Genomic DNA, 19,456 nt, shown 5'->3' on the forward strand with positions numbered 1-19,456 from the left:
AAGAGTTATGAGAGTTATCATAACTCTTGCATATTCTCTCTTAACACTTTCATTGTCATAAGAGTTATGAGAGTTATCATAACTCTTGCATATTCTCTCTTAACACTTTCATTGTCATGGGAGTTATGAGAGTTATCATAACTCTTGCATATTCTCTCTTAACACTTTCATTGTCATGGGAGTTTGTACAGAGGTTGAGTACGTTATATTAAAATGATTTCGGAACCTCATCACAACATTAGAGACCATGTTTCCATGTCTGGTCATGTTCTATCTGACGACCGTGCATCTTGACAATAGCTCTGCAGTGTAGTTTCCATTGCAAAAGGCTCTATCGTAAGACTGTCACGTACAATGCACACCACACCGCTTTTCCACAATCCGTAAAGTGTACAAAGATTATGGTTTCCCAGCACCAGTTTCAACAGTCCGATCTTAAAGATATCCACAGGCTCTTCATCGAGCGACTTATTCGTAATTTCTTCATACTGAACAGTATGAACAACTATTTAATTATCTAGTTGCTAGAGGTAGCGACGGTTGAGGTTGGAAGGGAGCTATGACTGGACACCTTATCTTGGAAAACCCATACCCTGTTGGATTCATTTCTAAATGGAGATCCTTTATTATTATGTTGGTTCTGTTGTGGTTGTCACGTGACTTGTTGATTTACACATTCAAAATAGTTTAAAACATAAGGTATTCAACCCTCTCGTATTGGTTGACTCAGTAACTCTCTCTTAACGTTAATAAGTCTCTCTTAGTGGGTCTGGCATGACCAGGCGGTTAGAGCGCTCGACTCGCAATCTGTGGGTCGCGGGTTCGAATCCCCGTCCCACCAAACATGCTCGCCTTTTCAGCCGTGGGGGCGTTATAATGTGACGGTTAATCCAACTCTTCATTGATAAAAAAAAGTATCCCAAGAGTTGGCGGTGGGTGGTGATAACTAGTTGCCTTCCTTCTAGTCTTTCACTGCTAAATTAGGGACGACTAATGCAGATAGCTCTCGTGTCACTCACATTATTCGTTGGTAAAAGAATGGCCCAAGATTTGGTGATGACAAGCTACCTTCCCTCTAGTCTTTCACTGCTAAATTAGGGACGACTATCACAGATAGCTCTCGTGCAGCTTTGCGCGAAATTTATTCAAAACAAATCAAACTCTCTTAGTGACTTTCTCTTAATTTAACAACACCACGAATTTCGAAATATTTTGTTACTAATAAACTTTTTCATTAAAATAGTACATAATTATAAAATGAATATAATAACAAATATATATAAGATAAAAAGGTTAGAAATATCATTATTAAACATCTTCTATTTTACTAAGACATAAATAAAACGTGTTTTATATTCATTCTAAGCGATTACGTAGAGCATCTGAACTTTATAAAGGGTATTCCATGTGACAATCTCGTGCTTTTTATTTCGGTTGAAGTCATGCATCGCGAGATTTAGGTCGTGCACACAAGAAAAGTATAAATTACAGGTTGAATAATTAATATGCATAAACCTTATGTAAATTCGATGACGAGGAACCCACTTTGCGACTAATAATGGTTGGAGACTGCTTGAATGGGTAATGAAGAAAACTTTAATATAAGTTTAACATAACATCAAATGTACAACGTTTCGACTAGGTTTTGTCATCATCATGTACAGGCCGTCTCCAACCATTATTAAACCTTATGTAAACTACCATTCGAAATACAAATTTTATAATACACGTTTATTGGAAGATTTAATCACACTCTTCAAGAATAATTTGCTAATACACGTTTTGAAGTGGTAGTCGCGATAAAAAAAAAATCTGGAAAACAGTATGCTACAATTAATAAATTCTATCTAAAATTTTCAAAGTGATTTTTTAAAAATAATTTTTGGTATGTAACACTTATTTCTCACATCTAAAATGCCCCCCCCCCCAAGTGGCACAGCGATATGTCTGCGGACTTATAACGCTAGAATCCGGGTTTCGATACTCGTGGTGGGCAGAGCAGAGATAGCCCATCGTGTTGCTTTGTGTTTAACTTCAAACAAACAGACATCTAAAATATTTTTGTTCTATCTACAATCGCCCCCCAGTGGCACAGCGGTATGTGTGCGGACTTACAACGCTAGAATCCGGTTTCGATACCCGTGGTGGGTAGAGCACAGATAGCCAGTTGTGTTGCTTTGTGCTTAACGAACAAACAATCTATCTATAATCTGCTTTTTACTTTATGACAGCTCTGTAGTTAGATTAAAACATAATATTAAATAAATAAATATTGCTTCAGTTCTACAGAATCATTCTAAGGTAAACTTGAAACTTCTGGATTTAAATACAATCTAGTAGTAAACTGTCATAACGATCGTTCATTAACAAATACTGTTAGTGCATCTTTGATATTTTATGGTAGGTTTTGATAGCAATATGTTTTATATTCTGCTTGTTTCAGAATCTGGAGCAAAGTGCAACAAGGGTTATATGTGCTAGCCGTTCTTAATTTTGAACTAACAGACTAGATGGAAGTCAATTACTCAACAGAACCCACCGTCAACTCTTGAAATAATCTTGTTTTATCAAATCAAGGGAATCGCCTGTCTCTCTTAGAGTGCGCGCCCAAGGCTCCTTATTGCTATGTGCGCTTCCCGGCGACGACAACCTAACTACTATACCAGTGGTTCCCAAACCCCTGGTGGTCCGCGAAGATAATACCATCTCATTAAACAAGCAAGTTTTTTAATTCTGCTGTTCTTTTAATTGCACACTCGGTTATATATGTCTTTTATTTGATAGTGAAAAATGGAAAAACAAGTTAATTATTAATAAGAAAAACAGTTTGTTGGGTAGACGGAATCTTTCAAGAAACATGGTGGGTCCTTGGTGGTGAAAAGGTTGGGAATCACTGCACTATACCACGATTTGGTCTACGAGTTTGACATTAAATGAAAGTTGTTATGACAACCATGTTGCAACATATATATATTAAGTGACAAGTAGATTCGGTGACATAATTTTCATTAGTTATTTTATGGCACGTTGTTATGATGACAACTTCATACATAGCGGGTATTCTGTGGCGAGTTTCTAACACCGCAAAGTTTCCTTTCTGTTTAAACATTTGTTGCTATGTGATACGATGTATATACAGAATTGTCTTTTCTATAGGTTTGATAGTATAAATCATATCGTTACTATGAGGGCAGTTATCTTGGAAATATTTATGACCTATACACGCGTAATTACAACCTAGATTAACAGAGGAAGCTCAATATTGAAGAACACAGAAAAAAAGAAGTAAACAGTATGCAAAGTATAGAATAAAGCACAAACCATTTATTAGTGCGGATAAAATCAAAATGAAAACATAAAATTACGTGGGAAAAAGTAAATAATAACATGACATAACTGCCTTTGAAATAAGCAGCCTATGATAGTTTAAACTAGAAATGTAACTTTATAGAATTGAACGTTGATATTCTGGTGGCAGCAAAGAAAGTCGTTAAGGATGGACGAAAACAAGGTGTTGCTTGGCGCTAACAAATAAAGACGTTCAGGATGGGCGAAAACAAGGTGTTGCTTGACGCTAACAAATAAAGACGTTAAGGATGGACGAGAACAAGGTGTTGCTTAACGCTAACAAATAAAGACGTTAAGGATGGACGAGAACAAGGTGTTGCTTGACGCTAACAAATAAAGACGTTCAGGATGGACGAGATCAAGGTGTTGCTTGACGCTAACAAATAAAGGTGTTCAGGATGGACGAGAATAAGGTGTTGCTTGACGCTAACAAATAAAGGTGTTAAGGATGGACGAGAATAAGGTGTTGCTTTATAGTTTTGTTTTGAGTTTACTTACTGATTAAGTATATTTTATTACAATTTACAGCTTTTACAGTAAGTAAGACTTGTTTTTAGAACAAATACGATGTTTCGATCACTGGTTCTTTAACGGTAAAGTAAGAAAAATCTGTGGAAAAATCCCTGTAGTTTACATGACTTTTATCACTGACTTTAAGCCTAATGTTTTCTAATATCTTGCAAGCTTTTTGACGTTTAAACCTACACTTTTGAACATTTTTGCTATAGTCTGGGGTTCTTTGCTTGCTTATTTGTTGTTACGCACAAAACTACACAATGTGATATTTGTACTCTACCCACCGCGGGTATCGAAACCCGATTTTTTGCGTTATAAATTCCCACTGAGCCACTGGGGAGGTCTTTTTTTACACATATTATCAAAGTTTGACTTGTGTGTCTTAATTACAATTTATGGAACTTTTTGTTTATTTACTGTAAAGCATAAAGTGCATGACGGACTTTATATGGTATGCTCACAACAGGGATCAAACCCTGAATATTATCGTTAGAAGCCCTCAAGCTTACTACTGAATCACGGGGAGGCATTTATGGAAAAACAATCAGAAAATAAAAAGTTTAAAACTTCTAAAGAATTGCTGGTATTAAAAACTGAATAAATAAATATCCAGTGACAAAAATGCTATCAAATAACCAAGTTATAGTCACAAAACTACATGAAAAGCATAGATAAATCCTTTCTACAATAATCATTGACTAGCAGAGACCCACAAAACATTTCCGGCCAAATTAATATCTTTATCGTAACAGTATTTCTTTAAATATAACATTTCTTGCACAATACAAACGAATTGTAATCGTAGACAACGAAATGTATAAATCCTTTTGTATATAGGCCGTAGTTTATAAAACTTTAAGTTAGGCCTGGGTTCGATAAAGAGATAAATTAATACTGTAACCTGTGTACGTTTTTTTTTTACTTTAATTTAGTTAGGACTAAACTTTACTGTACTTAATACTGTCGATAAATAAACTTATAATGTTATTCTACGACCTAACGTCAAACCTTTTTTAAAAACTTTGATAAGTTTTTAATATTCTGTTGTACAAAATGGTTAGTAAAGTATATTTACATTCCCCTTTTGTTGTTACTTTTTGTTTCATACAGCAATTGTAGCGATTTGATCAATGAGCTTTGCAGCTCTCTGCCGCAGGCAGACTTTTTGTCGTCGAGTGAATAATGCACATGCGCGATTTTTCTTGGGGAAACATTCTAACTACGCATGCTTATGCAGCAGATTCTCGGTCAGAAAGCGTAATGGTCGTGCATACAAACAAGCAAAATAATAGTATAGGTAGGCAAATAGAAATGTTCAAAAACAACTAGTAATGACATATTTTTAAACCCTTCTTGCTCTGATTTTTGCACTCCCTACGGGCACAGCGGTATGTCTATGGACTAGAAACCGGGTTTCAATAACCATGGTGAGCAGAGCACAGATAGCCCATTGTGTAGCTTTGTGCTTGACTTCAAAACAAACTTTGATTTTTGAATATGAAGAAGTAAGCACCAGCTGTATTCACTGAAAAAGGAATAATTGATGCCTCCAGTGGCACAGTGTTATATCTACGGACTTATACCGCTAGAAACCGGGTTTCGATACCTGTGGTGGGCAGAGCACAGATAGCCCTTTCTGTAGCTTTGCGCTTAATAATGAACAACAACAACTTCGAAATAAGATCAGATTGGGCATTATACAGTCTTAATTGTCGGATACATTCACCAAAATATATAACTTAATGTGTTTAGTAACCAAAATCAAAATGGGTATCATTCAGAATTCTTGTTGATTTTCTAAGTTCATTTAAATTACTAGTTAGAGCAAAGTATTATGTGAGTAAAAGTGTGCTTTTTTGTTTTAGATATAATTAGCTTTTCAGATTTCATTAGGAGGTGGTCTTTATTGGAGGGTCCGTGGATATCTGACTCCTGGACGATCTTGGGTTTTTTAAAAGGTTAAGATGTTAAAAATCAGTCTATTTTGGGAGCATTTGCACTTATTTCCTATATTATTAAATAATCATTATAGTTATGGGAAAGTTTCTAAGGCTATCTGCCGCCATCCCTAATTTCGAAGTATTGACCAAAGGGCATGCAGTCAGTCAGCAGTATCCTATCACTCACGCTAAGGAATTATCTTTTACTCTTATAACGCACCAACCGCGTAAATTGCGGGGAATTTTTTTGGGTATCTTACGGATAAGAATCCGGCTCACAGGCTGCGAAATTCAGAGATATATCACAGTGCCAAACCCCGCCCCCATAAAATAAAAAGAAGTAATCAGGAGTAGTGACGTAAATATCAACACAGAACACCGGGAAAATAATGCACACACACATACTCTAGCCTTTCCTAGATTCACGTGAGTCTGAATCCGGTTTGCCAACTCCGAAATCCAGAGCTCTGCCACAGGGTCAATCCGCGTCCCGCACAGTAGAGCTAGAGAAATAGCATTTGCTAACTCTTTCCATACAACAGTGACCCTTGACCACTTACCTGTAAGTATTCATTGAGAGTATTTGGATCCCTGTTGTCCAGGTCAATGCCATCGTTAATAGACATGTCTGTGACCCTCACTGTGCGGACGTTGCCGGACAGTGTGGTCACTGTCTGATCTCGGGAAAAAATTTTGAGTTTTAGACCAGTCAGAAGAAAATAAAAGTGAAATATTTCGTTAGCAAGTGTCACAGAATATCCCCTGACACGTGTCTTTGTTACCAAGTTTGTTTCTGCGGTGGTGGGCTGCGTGTGATTTGAAATGCGGTGTAGTGCTACACAGAAAGGTTACTATGACAACAAAAATCACATACAAACTTTGTCAAACAACAAGGCATGACGCGTGTATCATGTGTTGGTTACTTCTATGGATTTCTTGAAGAAAAAAAAAAGACGTGGCCAGGCGGGATGTCTTTCAAATACACTTGTTTCCAAACACTTTCAAATGTATATATGTCCATGTTAGAAATATTTCAGAAAATATTGATTGATGACATAAGTTTATAAAACTTATTGTAAATCAAGACTACAAGACTTTGTTCATCGTGTACTTATTTGTTCCCGCCACAGCGTTATGAAACGGCGAGCTGTATGTGTTGTTGTGGAAAGGGCATTGTGTCGCATAAGGTATGAAAATACCATATATTCCAGTATCAGCGTTATGAAACGGCGAGCTGTATGTGTTGTTGTGGAAAGGGCAATTGTGTCGCATAAGGTATGAAAATACCATATATTCCAGTATCCACTAAATCACATTATAAAAATTTCCATTAACAACAGATTATGAAATAGTATTAAACACTGTTCGATTTTTTTTTTGCAATCAGTGAATTAAATATCAATTATTTTACTCCACTAAGCCTTATAAGATAATTATTTAAAAAATCAGCTCAATGGTGACTCAAATGATAGATTGCTTTAATATTTATTATTAGTTCTAAAATTGCTCATCGACAATTTTCTCACACAAATTATCGACCAATAAATTACTGTTAGACAGCTAAAGCGTTATAAACAATAATAATTAGCATATTGTAAATTACTAATATAAATAGCGTTTATTAGACCGAAACATTCTCAGTCGACCTGATGAGTTCTGGTATATAGCGAAAGGCGTCGTTGACAATGGTGTGCGGCGAATAAGGTGTACGTTCGAGGTGCTGTCATATTCCTCTTACGTGGAAATCCGTAGTAAAGAGCCAGTAAAATAAATATTTGAAAAAAGTCGTTATCTGACTTGTGATGATATAGTCACAAAAACTATGAATTAATATTAGGTCGTCAAGAAATTAATGTCGCGTTTTGGAACACTTTCATTAACCCCCCCCCCCAAAAAAAAATGTACATCACGTATAATAGTTAAACAAACCGCCTAAACGTCAAGTTAATGTAGCCTATATAATGTGTAAAGTTTAGTATACTCTAATCCCTCAGTGATGATACACGACGAGACACATATTCGGCATGTAATGCTGTTTGAATACAAGGAGGGAAACAACGCCTCTAGCCACAAAGAATATCAAAGAAGTTTATGGAAATGGTTTCAACGTTCATAAGTGTCAACGTTGGTTCAGCAAATTTCGTTCAGGTGACTTTAACCTTAAAAACTTAGATGGAAGGAGACGACATGTTGGAATTAATATTGATGCTCTGAAGACTCTTGTTAAGTCTAACCCAAGACAACAAACTCGTGAAATGGCCCTGAAATTGCATGTCTCTCATGAAACAATACGTAAATATCTAAGTAATGTGGGAACACTCCATAAAGAAGGTGTTTGGGTGCCTCACGAACTCTCCGATGATCATCGTTTCCAACGTATGAACGTTGCTTCGTCTCATCTGGGACATCAAAGGAGTAATTCATTTCGAACTCCTCAGTCCACTGCGAACTGTCAGTGCAGAGATCTATAGTCAGAAACTGGAACGTTTAAATCAAGCCTTTCTTCTCCACGACAATGCACGTCCACATGTGGCACGTTTGAGTATATTCAGCTACTTGGTCGGTTAGCAGTGAAATTGTACAAAAAAGTATATTTGTACGTTATTGCGCAGTACCATTAATGAATATATGTCTGTTGAAAGTGAAGAATCTAGGCCTACAAATACAACTGTTTACAAGTGATAGTAGCCTGTAGGTTAAGGACGAAATAAACTAATTTGTTATCGTTACGTGGACTGGACTTCACATTGTTTTCACCACATAATTTAAAAGAATCTGTCCAACGAAAGAACACATTACCACAGTATATGTATGTATGTATGTATGTATGTATGTGTATATGTATACGTATGTTTCAAGTTAGTTTAGGGAGAATGCAATTTCACAGTTTTATTAACTTATAAATGTACGTTTCTCTACTATATTCACTAGTTATCATTTCCCTAAAAGTATCTGTTAAATATAAGACAAGAACATTTACTTGAAAAAAAAAGTATGTAAAAAATAACCTAAAATAATGTCAAAATATATTCACCTATACTTCTATATATCATAAGTAGTAATATACAGTCTACAGTTACTCGTATAATAATCCGCCTGTCTTTCAGTAAATGTTTGAATAGACATAACATATAAGAAATAAACAATATCAATTAAATAGATTACCCAAATAACGGATGAATTCAAATTATAATGTTCTCTCACAAACGATTATAAAAAGAGTGGGGTACGAGGAGAAGATTTAGAAATAGGTCGCTTCGTTTGCTTCGGAAGATAAGTCTACTGCTAGTTTTCACTGAACGTTTATACCAAATTATAACCGATTCGAAATTAGTAATGAACAAATTAAGAAGTATGCAGCAAAAAAATTAAGGTCAAGCGAGGTTTTTATCATGAACGTTTGCCCTAAATAGGCCTAATTTAGCATATTTTACTTAATGATCGTTTGTTTGTTGTTTCTGGCGCTCTGTTCATCGGAAGTAATTGAGCACTGTCTGAATTTTAGCGTTTTCAAGTCTATCATCCTCTCAGTGATACAGCCGTAAGACTGTTGGCTTATAACGCTAAAAAGCGTGCATCGATACCCGTGGCGGGCAGAGCACGGATAGCTTAACAACAAACAAACTTACCGCTAACCTACCGGGGAACTTTCTTATTACTTACTCTTCAACATTATTTACACACCTGGTGTAGCGGCCAGATACCAAAGTATCAGCTTTTGTTACTTGTTTAAATTTAAAAATTTGATACTGGTCGTTGTATATGTCCACTTTTGAAATACAAGCAATTTGTGTGAAACAAATGAAGCCAATGTTGGAGAAGTTAATTTTTGTACACTTCATTTAAAAACAGGAACATACATTACATCACCACCATCTATTGGAGATAGCTAGAAGCTGGACTCTTCAATTTTGAAGTTACGTTTTTGGCCCGGCATGGCCAGGTGGAGAAGGCGCTCGACTCGCAATCTGAGGGTCGCGGGTTCGAATCCGCATCCCACCAAACATGCTCGCCCTTTCAGCCGTGGGGGCGTTATAATGTGACGGTCAATCCCACTATTCGTTGGTAAAAGAGTAGCCCAAGAGTTGGCGGTGGGTGGTAATGACTAGCTGCCTTCCCTCTAGTCTTACACTGCTAAATTAGGGACGGCTAGCGCAGATAGCTCTCGTGTAGCTTTGCGCGAAATTCCAAAACAAACAGTTACGTTTTTATTCACTTGGTGTTCATATGTTTAATATTTTCTATTGCTACTTATTTACGGAAATTCTTTTACTGACATTAAATAACCTCGAGGATTAATTTAAAACATGACTCATATAAGCAAGAGTCTACAGTTAATTATTATTCTAACAAACACTAAAGTTTTACACATTTGCTGACGTAGTTTAATCAATACTTTACCTTTCCTGTAAATTATAACAAAAAAGTACTATACAACCTATAACAATTTTTATAAGCATTTTATTATTTTACAATAAAGGTACAGTTACGTTTTTGTAGAAAAATACTTGACAACGCCAATAACACAAGCCTGCGAATTTAAACTCCATAAAAGTTGTTTTGGTTTTAATTTTCCATAACTTAGATACGCAGATTTCGAAAATAATATTCATTTTTTTCTATTACGTAAGGCCTTTTTACAAATCGGAAAGAAAAAACTCTTACTTAGATCAAATTATTATTTCGCTTACCACAATGAACATTATTTATTATTATGTGTGTTTCTCGTGGGTTCTAGAACGATCGATAAGACTTTCACGTCGCGATTGGTCTAGAGAAATCTATAGCCAGTGGTTGTCAACATTTTAAGCATAACAAAATGTGACCTGATTTCAATGAAAATGATTCACTTATGTAAAAGTATATATGATGTTTTGTGAAAAATATGTACGTAATGGAGAAAAATGGATATCATTTTCGGATTCAGCTTACAGGAATTACTGTAAAACATGTAAAAATTTCAAGACAATAAAACCATCGCAGGCCTGTAAAACATGTAAAAATTTCACGACAATAAAACCATTGCAGGCCTGTGTAATAAGCAAACAAAACAATTTTTGAAAAAGATCAATTTCAGAGCTCAAACATGTTGTATACAGAGAAGTGTAAAGAATTACCTATACTACTTGTATTATATTAATTAGAATATTATTCTACAGATATATATAAAGAAACCTACAATAAAAACAAAATAAAACATTAAATACATGACAAAAACTCATTGGAATTTAAAGACGATACCACCCCATCCGTTGTTATAATCAAACATACCCATGTAAAGTTTTACTGAAGAAAACGTTTGTAAAACACTTGTTAGATTATAAGAACTCAAGCCCAGCAAACGATGAGACGAAATAAGATAGGGCTCATTTTTGTTCAATAAACTTGACTGTGTTAAAGCCACAAGTGCAAAATAACTGAAATGATTAAACAATCAAGAACTTACTCAACGATCCTCCATTCTCCAGCAATTTACCCTTATCTATGGAATGGATACTAACCCTTGAAAACTACAAGGGATCGTTTCAAAACATATCACATAATACCCCAAATGACCATGCAATACCATCCTTGGCCTTGCAGCTTTAAAATGAAAAAAAAACATTATAAATATCCAGGGTTTGCTTATTTAAAAAAAAATATTTTATGATACCTAGCTTGCACATATATAAACAGCCTGCAATATTTTAAGTAACCAAAAATCATTTACTCTACACCAAAGAAAACTTTGGTATTCTTTTTACACCTTTTTTTTCTTTATCCAAAAATACAAGTCTTAAGATATATATGCATTCTTTTCTACTAAAATTTGGAATGTTGCATAGAAGATCCTTTCATATCTGCCTACAATTAACCCTTATCATCACAACTTTATAAACATACACACACACACATACACATATATACAACACACATAATGTGCATCAATATATATTTTAAATATATTCATGAATGTACATATACATAAAATAATTAGACACCCCCTGAGGTGGAAGGAAAGTCAGAGCATTATAACTCTGCCATGGCCTAGCCAGTCACGAATATAAACCGCACCGAGCACATGTGGGTTATCCTCGACCGATTCCTGTGAATGCGTTCCAGTCCAGTAAATCCACTTCCTGAGACTCCCTAATACAGATTCTGTGACTGAAATGGACTGCAATTACACAGACCAGGATTGATGATCTTGCAAAATGATCCGTGCGCATGTTGCTATCCTATAAAAGGTAAAAGGCTGCACAACAAAGTATTAGTTTCACTCATAGTTGGCCAGAGATATGTACAGTTCCAAAATAAGAGTGGTGTTCTTTCAAATTTGGGTGTCTATTTGTTAATTTCAAGTCTCTGTATATGTATACATAAAAAGCATTCTTTATATATAATTTAAGTTAAATACCCTGTGTTTTATTACAACTACTGGTATGTATTTTACAAACAAACAACACCAGTATCAAACTATCAGTCTTCTTTTTCCTTCATCAAAAAATAGTCTAGATTTGATTGTTTATTTGGCTTTCAATTACTATCAATGGAATGCATCTGATCGTCTATCTTCATGTATCAAGTAATCACAAATAGTCTTTAAAAACTATATTTTCTCAATCCTGATGTTGTCTACTATTTTGTTAGTTTTAGTCTGGCACGTTGTCTTCAATACAAGTTGGTCTAATCCATAGGATAGCAGTAATAGAAGAAAAACATGGGTAAGGTGCATGTACCCATTTCTTATTTAACACTTAGTTCCCAGCCTCAACTCCAACAAACCACCAAGGTTAGTTTACCCCTCTTTTTTCTTTTACTAATACAGTACTATCTGGTAATTGTGATTTTATGTATGAACTAAGTATTTGGCCAAGAAATTTAGAAGAAAAAAAATCTTAAGCTCGATGACTTGCTTTTGTATTTGGCACTTTAAATATTCTACTAATGTGATTTTTTTTCTTCAGCAAACAGATGTTTCTTCTCTTTGTAAAGTGTAGGTCACTGTTTCAAGCTTGTATGCTAGCTGGGTCTGGCTGCACATTGGGTCTACTGTTAGTGCTATCGATATCTAAACAAAATAAAAAATATCAAATGTTAAGAAATAAATTTAAAGATCTTGCAGTAACCATATTAAAAATAGCTGTACATAAATTAAATGCATTTTACATGTTAATGGATTATAAAACCTTCCTTCTCAGTGTACTGTTTTTATACAAACTACACAGTATTATATTTACCATAATGTTGCATATAAACAACATAGTATTATATTTATCATAATGTTGCATACAAACAACACAATATTATCTTTACTATAATGTTGCATACAAACAACACATTATTATCTTTACCATAATGTTGCATACAAACAACACATTATTATCTTTACCATAATGTTGCATACAGACAACACATTATTATCTTTACCATAATGTTGCATATAAACAACATCATATTATCTTTACCATAATGCTGCATATAAACCACACAGTATTATCTTTACCATAATGTTGCATACAAACAACATAGTATTATCTTTACCATAATGTTGCATACAAACAACATAGTATTATCTTTACCATAATGTTACATATAAGCCACACAGCTTATCCTCTTTCAGCCCACTGGTGGCTCAGCAGTAAATCTGAGGGTTTATGAGGCTACATATTGGATTCCAATACTCAATGTGGGTAGGTAGCCCATTTTGTAACATTGTGATTAACAGCAAATAAAACAAAAGTATTTTCTTTCTTATGATATTTTTACACAAACCACACAGCATGTTCTCTTTCTCAAGTTTTTTTATACAAACCACACAGCATGTTCTTTTTTTCATGTTGTTTTTATACAAACCAAATATATATATTACTTATGTAGTTTTTGAGTCCTTTTAAATTGCTATAAGGTAACCTAGATTACTTTAGAAGATTATGCTAGAACATTGCATTTCATTGAATACAGTTGTTTAAACATTTGTGTAACAACAAGTGAAAGCTTGGAATGGTTGCACCTAATTCATTAATCGATGCCCCCCAATGGCACAGCGGTATTTCTGCGGACTTACAACGCTAGAAACCGGGTTTCAATACCTGTGGTGGGCAGAGCACAGATAGCCCATTGTGTAGCTTTGTGCATAATTTCAAACAAACAAACAAACATTATTCAATATTATACAGTGGACCAACAGTTTAATGATTATATGTATATATATGTATTACAGATTTCTTTTTTTTTCTCCGAAGATAGGATTGAAAAGAGAATCTGTGATGTAGAGGCCAATTGCATTCCTTGATTGGCTGTACCCTCTGCTGTGGACTGCAATTTCACCTATTCAAGGCACATCAGCACAGATTGGGTCAGAAAACCAAAGAAATACAGTTGAAGATTATATGTATATATATATACATACACACACACACACATATACATATGTTACAGATGTCTTATACACAGTGTTCTTACGTTATTCACACTCACAAATTCATTTACATTACTGCATGGTGATTTAAAAGGACTCAAAACCCTATAGGTATTATATACGCATCACCATTATAAGAAGCCTAACTCTATTTCTTTAGTTTGCTGACTCAAACAGTGCTGATGAGCCTTGAATAGGTGAAACTGCAGTCCACAGCAGAGGGTATGGTCAATCAACGAATGCATTAGGCCTCTACATCACAGATTCTCTTTTTAATTGGATCTTCCTTGAAAAAGAAAAAATCTGTAATATATATATTCATTAGACATATATTCAACCATAAAGGGATGTGAAGTCAGACTTTTCCAGGGCTTCAACAGACATAATTATTTTAGTTTTGTATAGCAAAATACAGACCTGATTTTAAGTACAATTTTATAGGAAGTCATTTAAATTATCCCAAATAGGCTAATCTTCAACAGTAAATTAAACCCAATATGTGATCTACAAAATTAGTTACACAATAGCCTGATAGTTCCAGGTTAACATTTATAAGTCATTCTAAGTGAGTCATTTACATGTTTTCAATCATCAAATCCTAGAAAAACCTCACCACAACTTGTATTACCTCTTTAATGTATCTCTCTAAGTAGATATAAAGGTCTTTCACAGCATTCATACTGTCAAATTCACCTCTGTGTACCTAGAAAAAATATTATATACATATTAAATGAAAAACCATCACTATTTGATATATATTATATTAATACACATTGCAAGCTGATTGAACCAGATGGCACTGATAATTTTAAACAAATTTCATAAAATGAAACTCCAATACTGCAAACATTAAATATGAATTAGCTTGGAGGTTGCTCCACTAAAAACTATGGAACGAGGGGTTACAAATCAACTAACATCAATTAATTTTTTAATCTCATCTTTCAAGTATATGGGAATATAACAGTAAGACACATGAAATAGGTTTATACCACATTAAAATTATTTTAATTGCAAGCTTTAGTCCTTATTCATTGGAGTGAAATCTTGGTACTAAAATTACTTTAACAAGCATGTTCTTTGCTGTTACTCTACAATTGTAGATAACTCTTCCTCGTGAATAAGGCTGAGCTTCTTAGACCAACTCACCATAGACAACTTCTGTAAGTTGACGCTGAGCTGTTGATGAGTGATGGCAGGTAACTGGGCTACCTCTTTGTAAAATGTTGTTACCATCTTTTTGTATGGAAGAATATCCTTTGCAAATAACAACTTGTTTGATGGTGAGTCCTTCAAGAAAATATATTTTTGCAATATAACAAAAAGAAAACAGAAAAACAAACACACTTAGTTATTTCTTCATAAAACAGCTGAGAATTATAGTTGTGGAAGATTCCTTAAATATCTCACTGAGCACCTCATTTTTCAAAGAAGATTAAAAATGTTTAATGCTGTGATATAACTAATATTTGCCAACTATGTGAAAACAATGATTTAAAAAAAATGTACCCAAATAATCTAATAACTGTAAAAAAGTAATTTATAATCAAATCAATGCATGAAATCCATTTTGAAATTATTTTATGTTTACAACATTTAAAGACCTTAGCACAAAATGCTATAAAAATTTGACTGAAGACGAAATTTATCCATTATTTTGACTAAACACGTTCTTTTGGAAATATGTGAGGAAACAATTTTTTTTTTGCACTCAAAGGTTAAAAACGAATTCCTATCTAGTACAGTGCTTTTATTGGGAAGTATAGCCTCAGTTAATCATACAAAACATAAAACTGAATTTTGTATGGCTCATTTTTCTAGTGTTAAATCCATTTTTACCTCTTAGGAATTAATATACATACAACACACACATACAATTACCTCAGTTATGAAATGCAAAAAGCAAGTGTAAAAACTGAAAATATAAAAAAGTAGTTTCAAGCATGACAAATTTAATTCTATTTGGATAAATCAAATAATACAAAGAAGAAATGAAATAAAATATATATAATATACATGAACATTAAGATTTGAAGCTTAAACAAATACCCAGATAGTTTGGATGAAGGAATTTTATTTGGTAAAAATACAGTAAATTATTTTAGTGTTACTAATCTCAATGTAGTCTGGATTACTCAAACAGCTGATTCATAAAAAGTTGGAAAATCATATAACAAATAGGTATAACCCATGCATCCCTGATGGTGGACTTGTCTTCATCATGTGAAAATAGCTCAAAAAGGGAAATTTCATATTCTCTTTTGAATCATATTATTCAAATTATTTGGAAATATAATTTTTGTCAGCTAGCCAACTTTTGTAGCTATTAGATAGTACATTGTGACTAATTGTTTGGTTCCCATACAGTTGAAGAGATTTTCTGTTTTTGTGTGATAAAACTAGCAAAGCATTTTCTTCTAGGATAATAAAGGAGATAAAATTACCAGAATATTTTAAAGAGTTTGATCAATTTTTTATTGGCATAAAATTGGTCTCCAGTAATGAAAAATAAGAGCATTAAATAAGATTAATACACTTTGGCTAATATAGGCCATTGCAAAACGAGGATTTCCTCACAGTATTATCATTCATCAGTCTCACTGTCCCCGAATTTACAATGATAGAATCCGGGGTTCAGTTCCTCTCAGTGAACACAGTAGATAGCCCAATGTGGCTTTGATTGAATAACAAATAAATGAAAAAAGTCAGGGTTATCAAGTTTTTCCATGAGTCCTTTTTCTGTGTGAAAAGAAATTAAATCAAAAATTATTTTGTCATGTAAATGTTAAGAATTAGATATTTTAAAGTTGTCAAACAACTTTAAATGCACCAACATTAGAAAAGTAGATAAGCAATTTAATCAATTTTTAGAGTAAAACATTTTGTCAAAAATTGATTTCTTTGGCTCATTTATGGCTTTGGATAGTCTTCAATAATTGTTTTTTTTTTATATAAAAACCCAGAAATTTTTATAATTCAGGTAAATAATCCATTGTAAACAAAATATTTTCAATATAAATGTTCTAAGAATCTAAATTACACTTCTCCATACTTTTCCAAGTCTGTGTTCATTTGTAGAACATGCATCCATCAATGTCTGAGCAATGACTGAAAGGCAGGAATCTAGCAGGGGAGTTTTGTTGACATCTAAGATGAAGTCTGGATTTTTGATAAAATTCACCCAAAATCGTAAAGGCAGACTGTAAAGAGATATATCACAAATAGGGCACTGTGAAAAATGATTCTTTGAATGTCACGTGTAACTTGAAATTAATTATAATATTTATCAAATTCAGAAGAATTCTGTGATGAAACTATACCTTGAAATTAACTTTATTAACTTTCATTTTATAAAACAATTTTAGATTGAAAAATTTCTGCTCTTTAATCTGTTAGATTACAGATACGAGTGTATACATGCATAGACAAAGAATTATGATACTGATTAGAAGATCAAATAGTTAAGTTTTGATGTTTCTGTACCTATTACTCTTCCATGCATGTCCTATCTCGGGGTCTGTTATTCCATGCTGAGTGGCAGCTTCATCTAAAAGATCAAACAACCATTTCACACAGGCTGGAAAATTTTCACTAACAGTGAGTACTGTAATCAGGAAGTCATTCACAAACTTTTCAACTGTGCCCTAAAACAAAACAAAATTTCTGAGAGAAAAATACATTGTATATGACTCAACAGAAATTTAACTGTAACTAGAAATCAAAAGTTAAATCTTTATTGATTGGCTAAATGAATATACAGTAGGGGAAATATACACTGCATGCACTTCACTATAATGCTAAAGATATGTATAAAAATTAAACAAATAAACAATAAGTCTCTACAGAATTTCTACCTTTAATCACTTATAATTACACAAAACTGATTTTTTTTGTTTCATATATTCACATAAAGCTACAAAGAGTTACTTGCACTAACCATCCCTAATTTTGAACTGATGAATTAGAGGGAAGTCAACTAGTCAACAGCACCCACCATGAATTTTTGGGTTACTCTTACAATGCACCCACATCCCCAAATGGTGGTGTAAAATTCTTTTTCTTTCTCACTAAAAAGACCATGAACTTTCAGATCCATAGTTAGGCATGCTAGCCAACAAGACCATACAATAGGAAAATCATTACAAAACACAAAATAAAAAATTGGAATTATTATTGATTATTATATTTTATGTAGTATTAAATGTTTATAAGAAAAATGTGACAATGGTGCAAACAATGTAATCTCTCCTTTTAAAATGTGACAATGGTGCAAACAATGTAATCTCTCCTTTTAAAATGTGACAATGGTGCAAACAATGTATTCTCTCCTTTTAAAATGTGACAATGGTGCAAACAATGTAATCTCGCCTTTTAAAATGTGACAATGGTGCAAACAATGTATTCTTGCCTTTTTATAATCAAAGTTTAAAGAACGAAAATGTACTGATTATATAGTCACTTGAATTATCAAAGTACTTGAAAATATATTCTGCTTGTTATACAATATTTCAGAGCTGGTTATTATCAATAAAAACTTCTCCACGAAATTAAAGAAGAGTGTATAATATCATGTCAACCACATCTACTGATGAGACCTTTTGACCAAGGCTATTAAAGACGACTGTGATACAATTGATAGTTGAGACGCTATTCATATTAGCAAAAATGTCTTTATGATATATGTTAATTATGTTGTGAACTCAATTATGTAGGTGAAGTATACTTTTTATAAATTTTACTTCTGTTACAACAAAGGGTAGGATTTTTTAACACCACATTATTTATTTATTTAATACCAGTTACGAAAGTATTTCTACAAGTACCTTAGTGGACAATAATCTGGTGAGGAAGATCTCAGGCCTTATGCTTTGATGATTATGATTATCCATGGATTTGATGAGATGCCAGTATTTCATGCCTTGTTCTGCTTCTGGAGTGTTCATGATTGGCATTACTGAGCCCAAAGAGGTGTCCTCAGTGCCTAGAAGGTGAAACATAAGGAAACTGTTGAGGTACATTCTAACTATTGTGTTGTTTTAGTAAATCATCAGGAAACTGTTGAGGTACATTCTAACTACTGTGGTGTTTTAATAAATCATCAGGAAACTGTTGAGTTACATTCTAACTAATGTGGTGTTTTAATAAAGCATCAGGAAACTGTTGAGTTACATTCTAACTATTGTGGTGTTTTAATAAAGCATCAGGTAACTGTTGAGGTACATTCTAACTATTGTGGTGTTTTAGTAAATCA

The 19,456-nt window shown here is 33.6% G+C and overlaps 1 protein-coding gene across 1 annotated transcript in view; it reads right to left on the minus strand.

Moving 5' to 3' along the window:
* Positions 1 to 10,797: 10,797 nt before the first annotated feature.
* LOC106468620 (plexin-B-like) overlaps positions 10,798 to 19,456 on the minus strand; it is a 69,664-nt gene continuing 61,005 nt past the window's right edge. Inside the window, exons 29-34 of the mRNA XM_022396965.1 lie at positions 19,029 to 19,186; positions 17,689 to 17,849; positions 17,258 to 17,405; positions 15,355 to 15,495; positions 14,834 to 14,908; positions 10,798 to 12,855 (exon numbers count right to left, since the gene is read on the minus strand). Of these exons, the coding sequence (XP_022252673.1) occupies positions 12,748 to 12,855; positions 14,834 to 14,908; positions 15,355 to 15,495; positions 17,258 to 17,405; positions 17,689 to 17,849; positions 19,029 to 19,186 (791 nt within the window). The 3' untranslated portion in view covers positions 10,798 to 12,747. The remainder of the gene's footprint in view (positions 12,856 to 14,833; positions 14,909 to 15,354; positions 15,496 to 17,257; positions 17,406 to 17,688; positions 17,850 to 19,028; positions 19,187 to 19,456) is intronic.

Source organism: Limulus polyphemus, unplaced genomic scaffold (assembly GCF_000517525.1).
Source record: "Limulus polyphemus unplaced genomic scaffold, Limulus_polyphemus-2.1.2 Scaffold3081, whole genome shotgun sequence".
Lineage (NCBI taxonomy): Eukaryota > Metazoa > Arthropoda > Merostomata > Xiphosura > Limulidae > Limulus > Limulus polyphemus.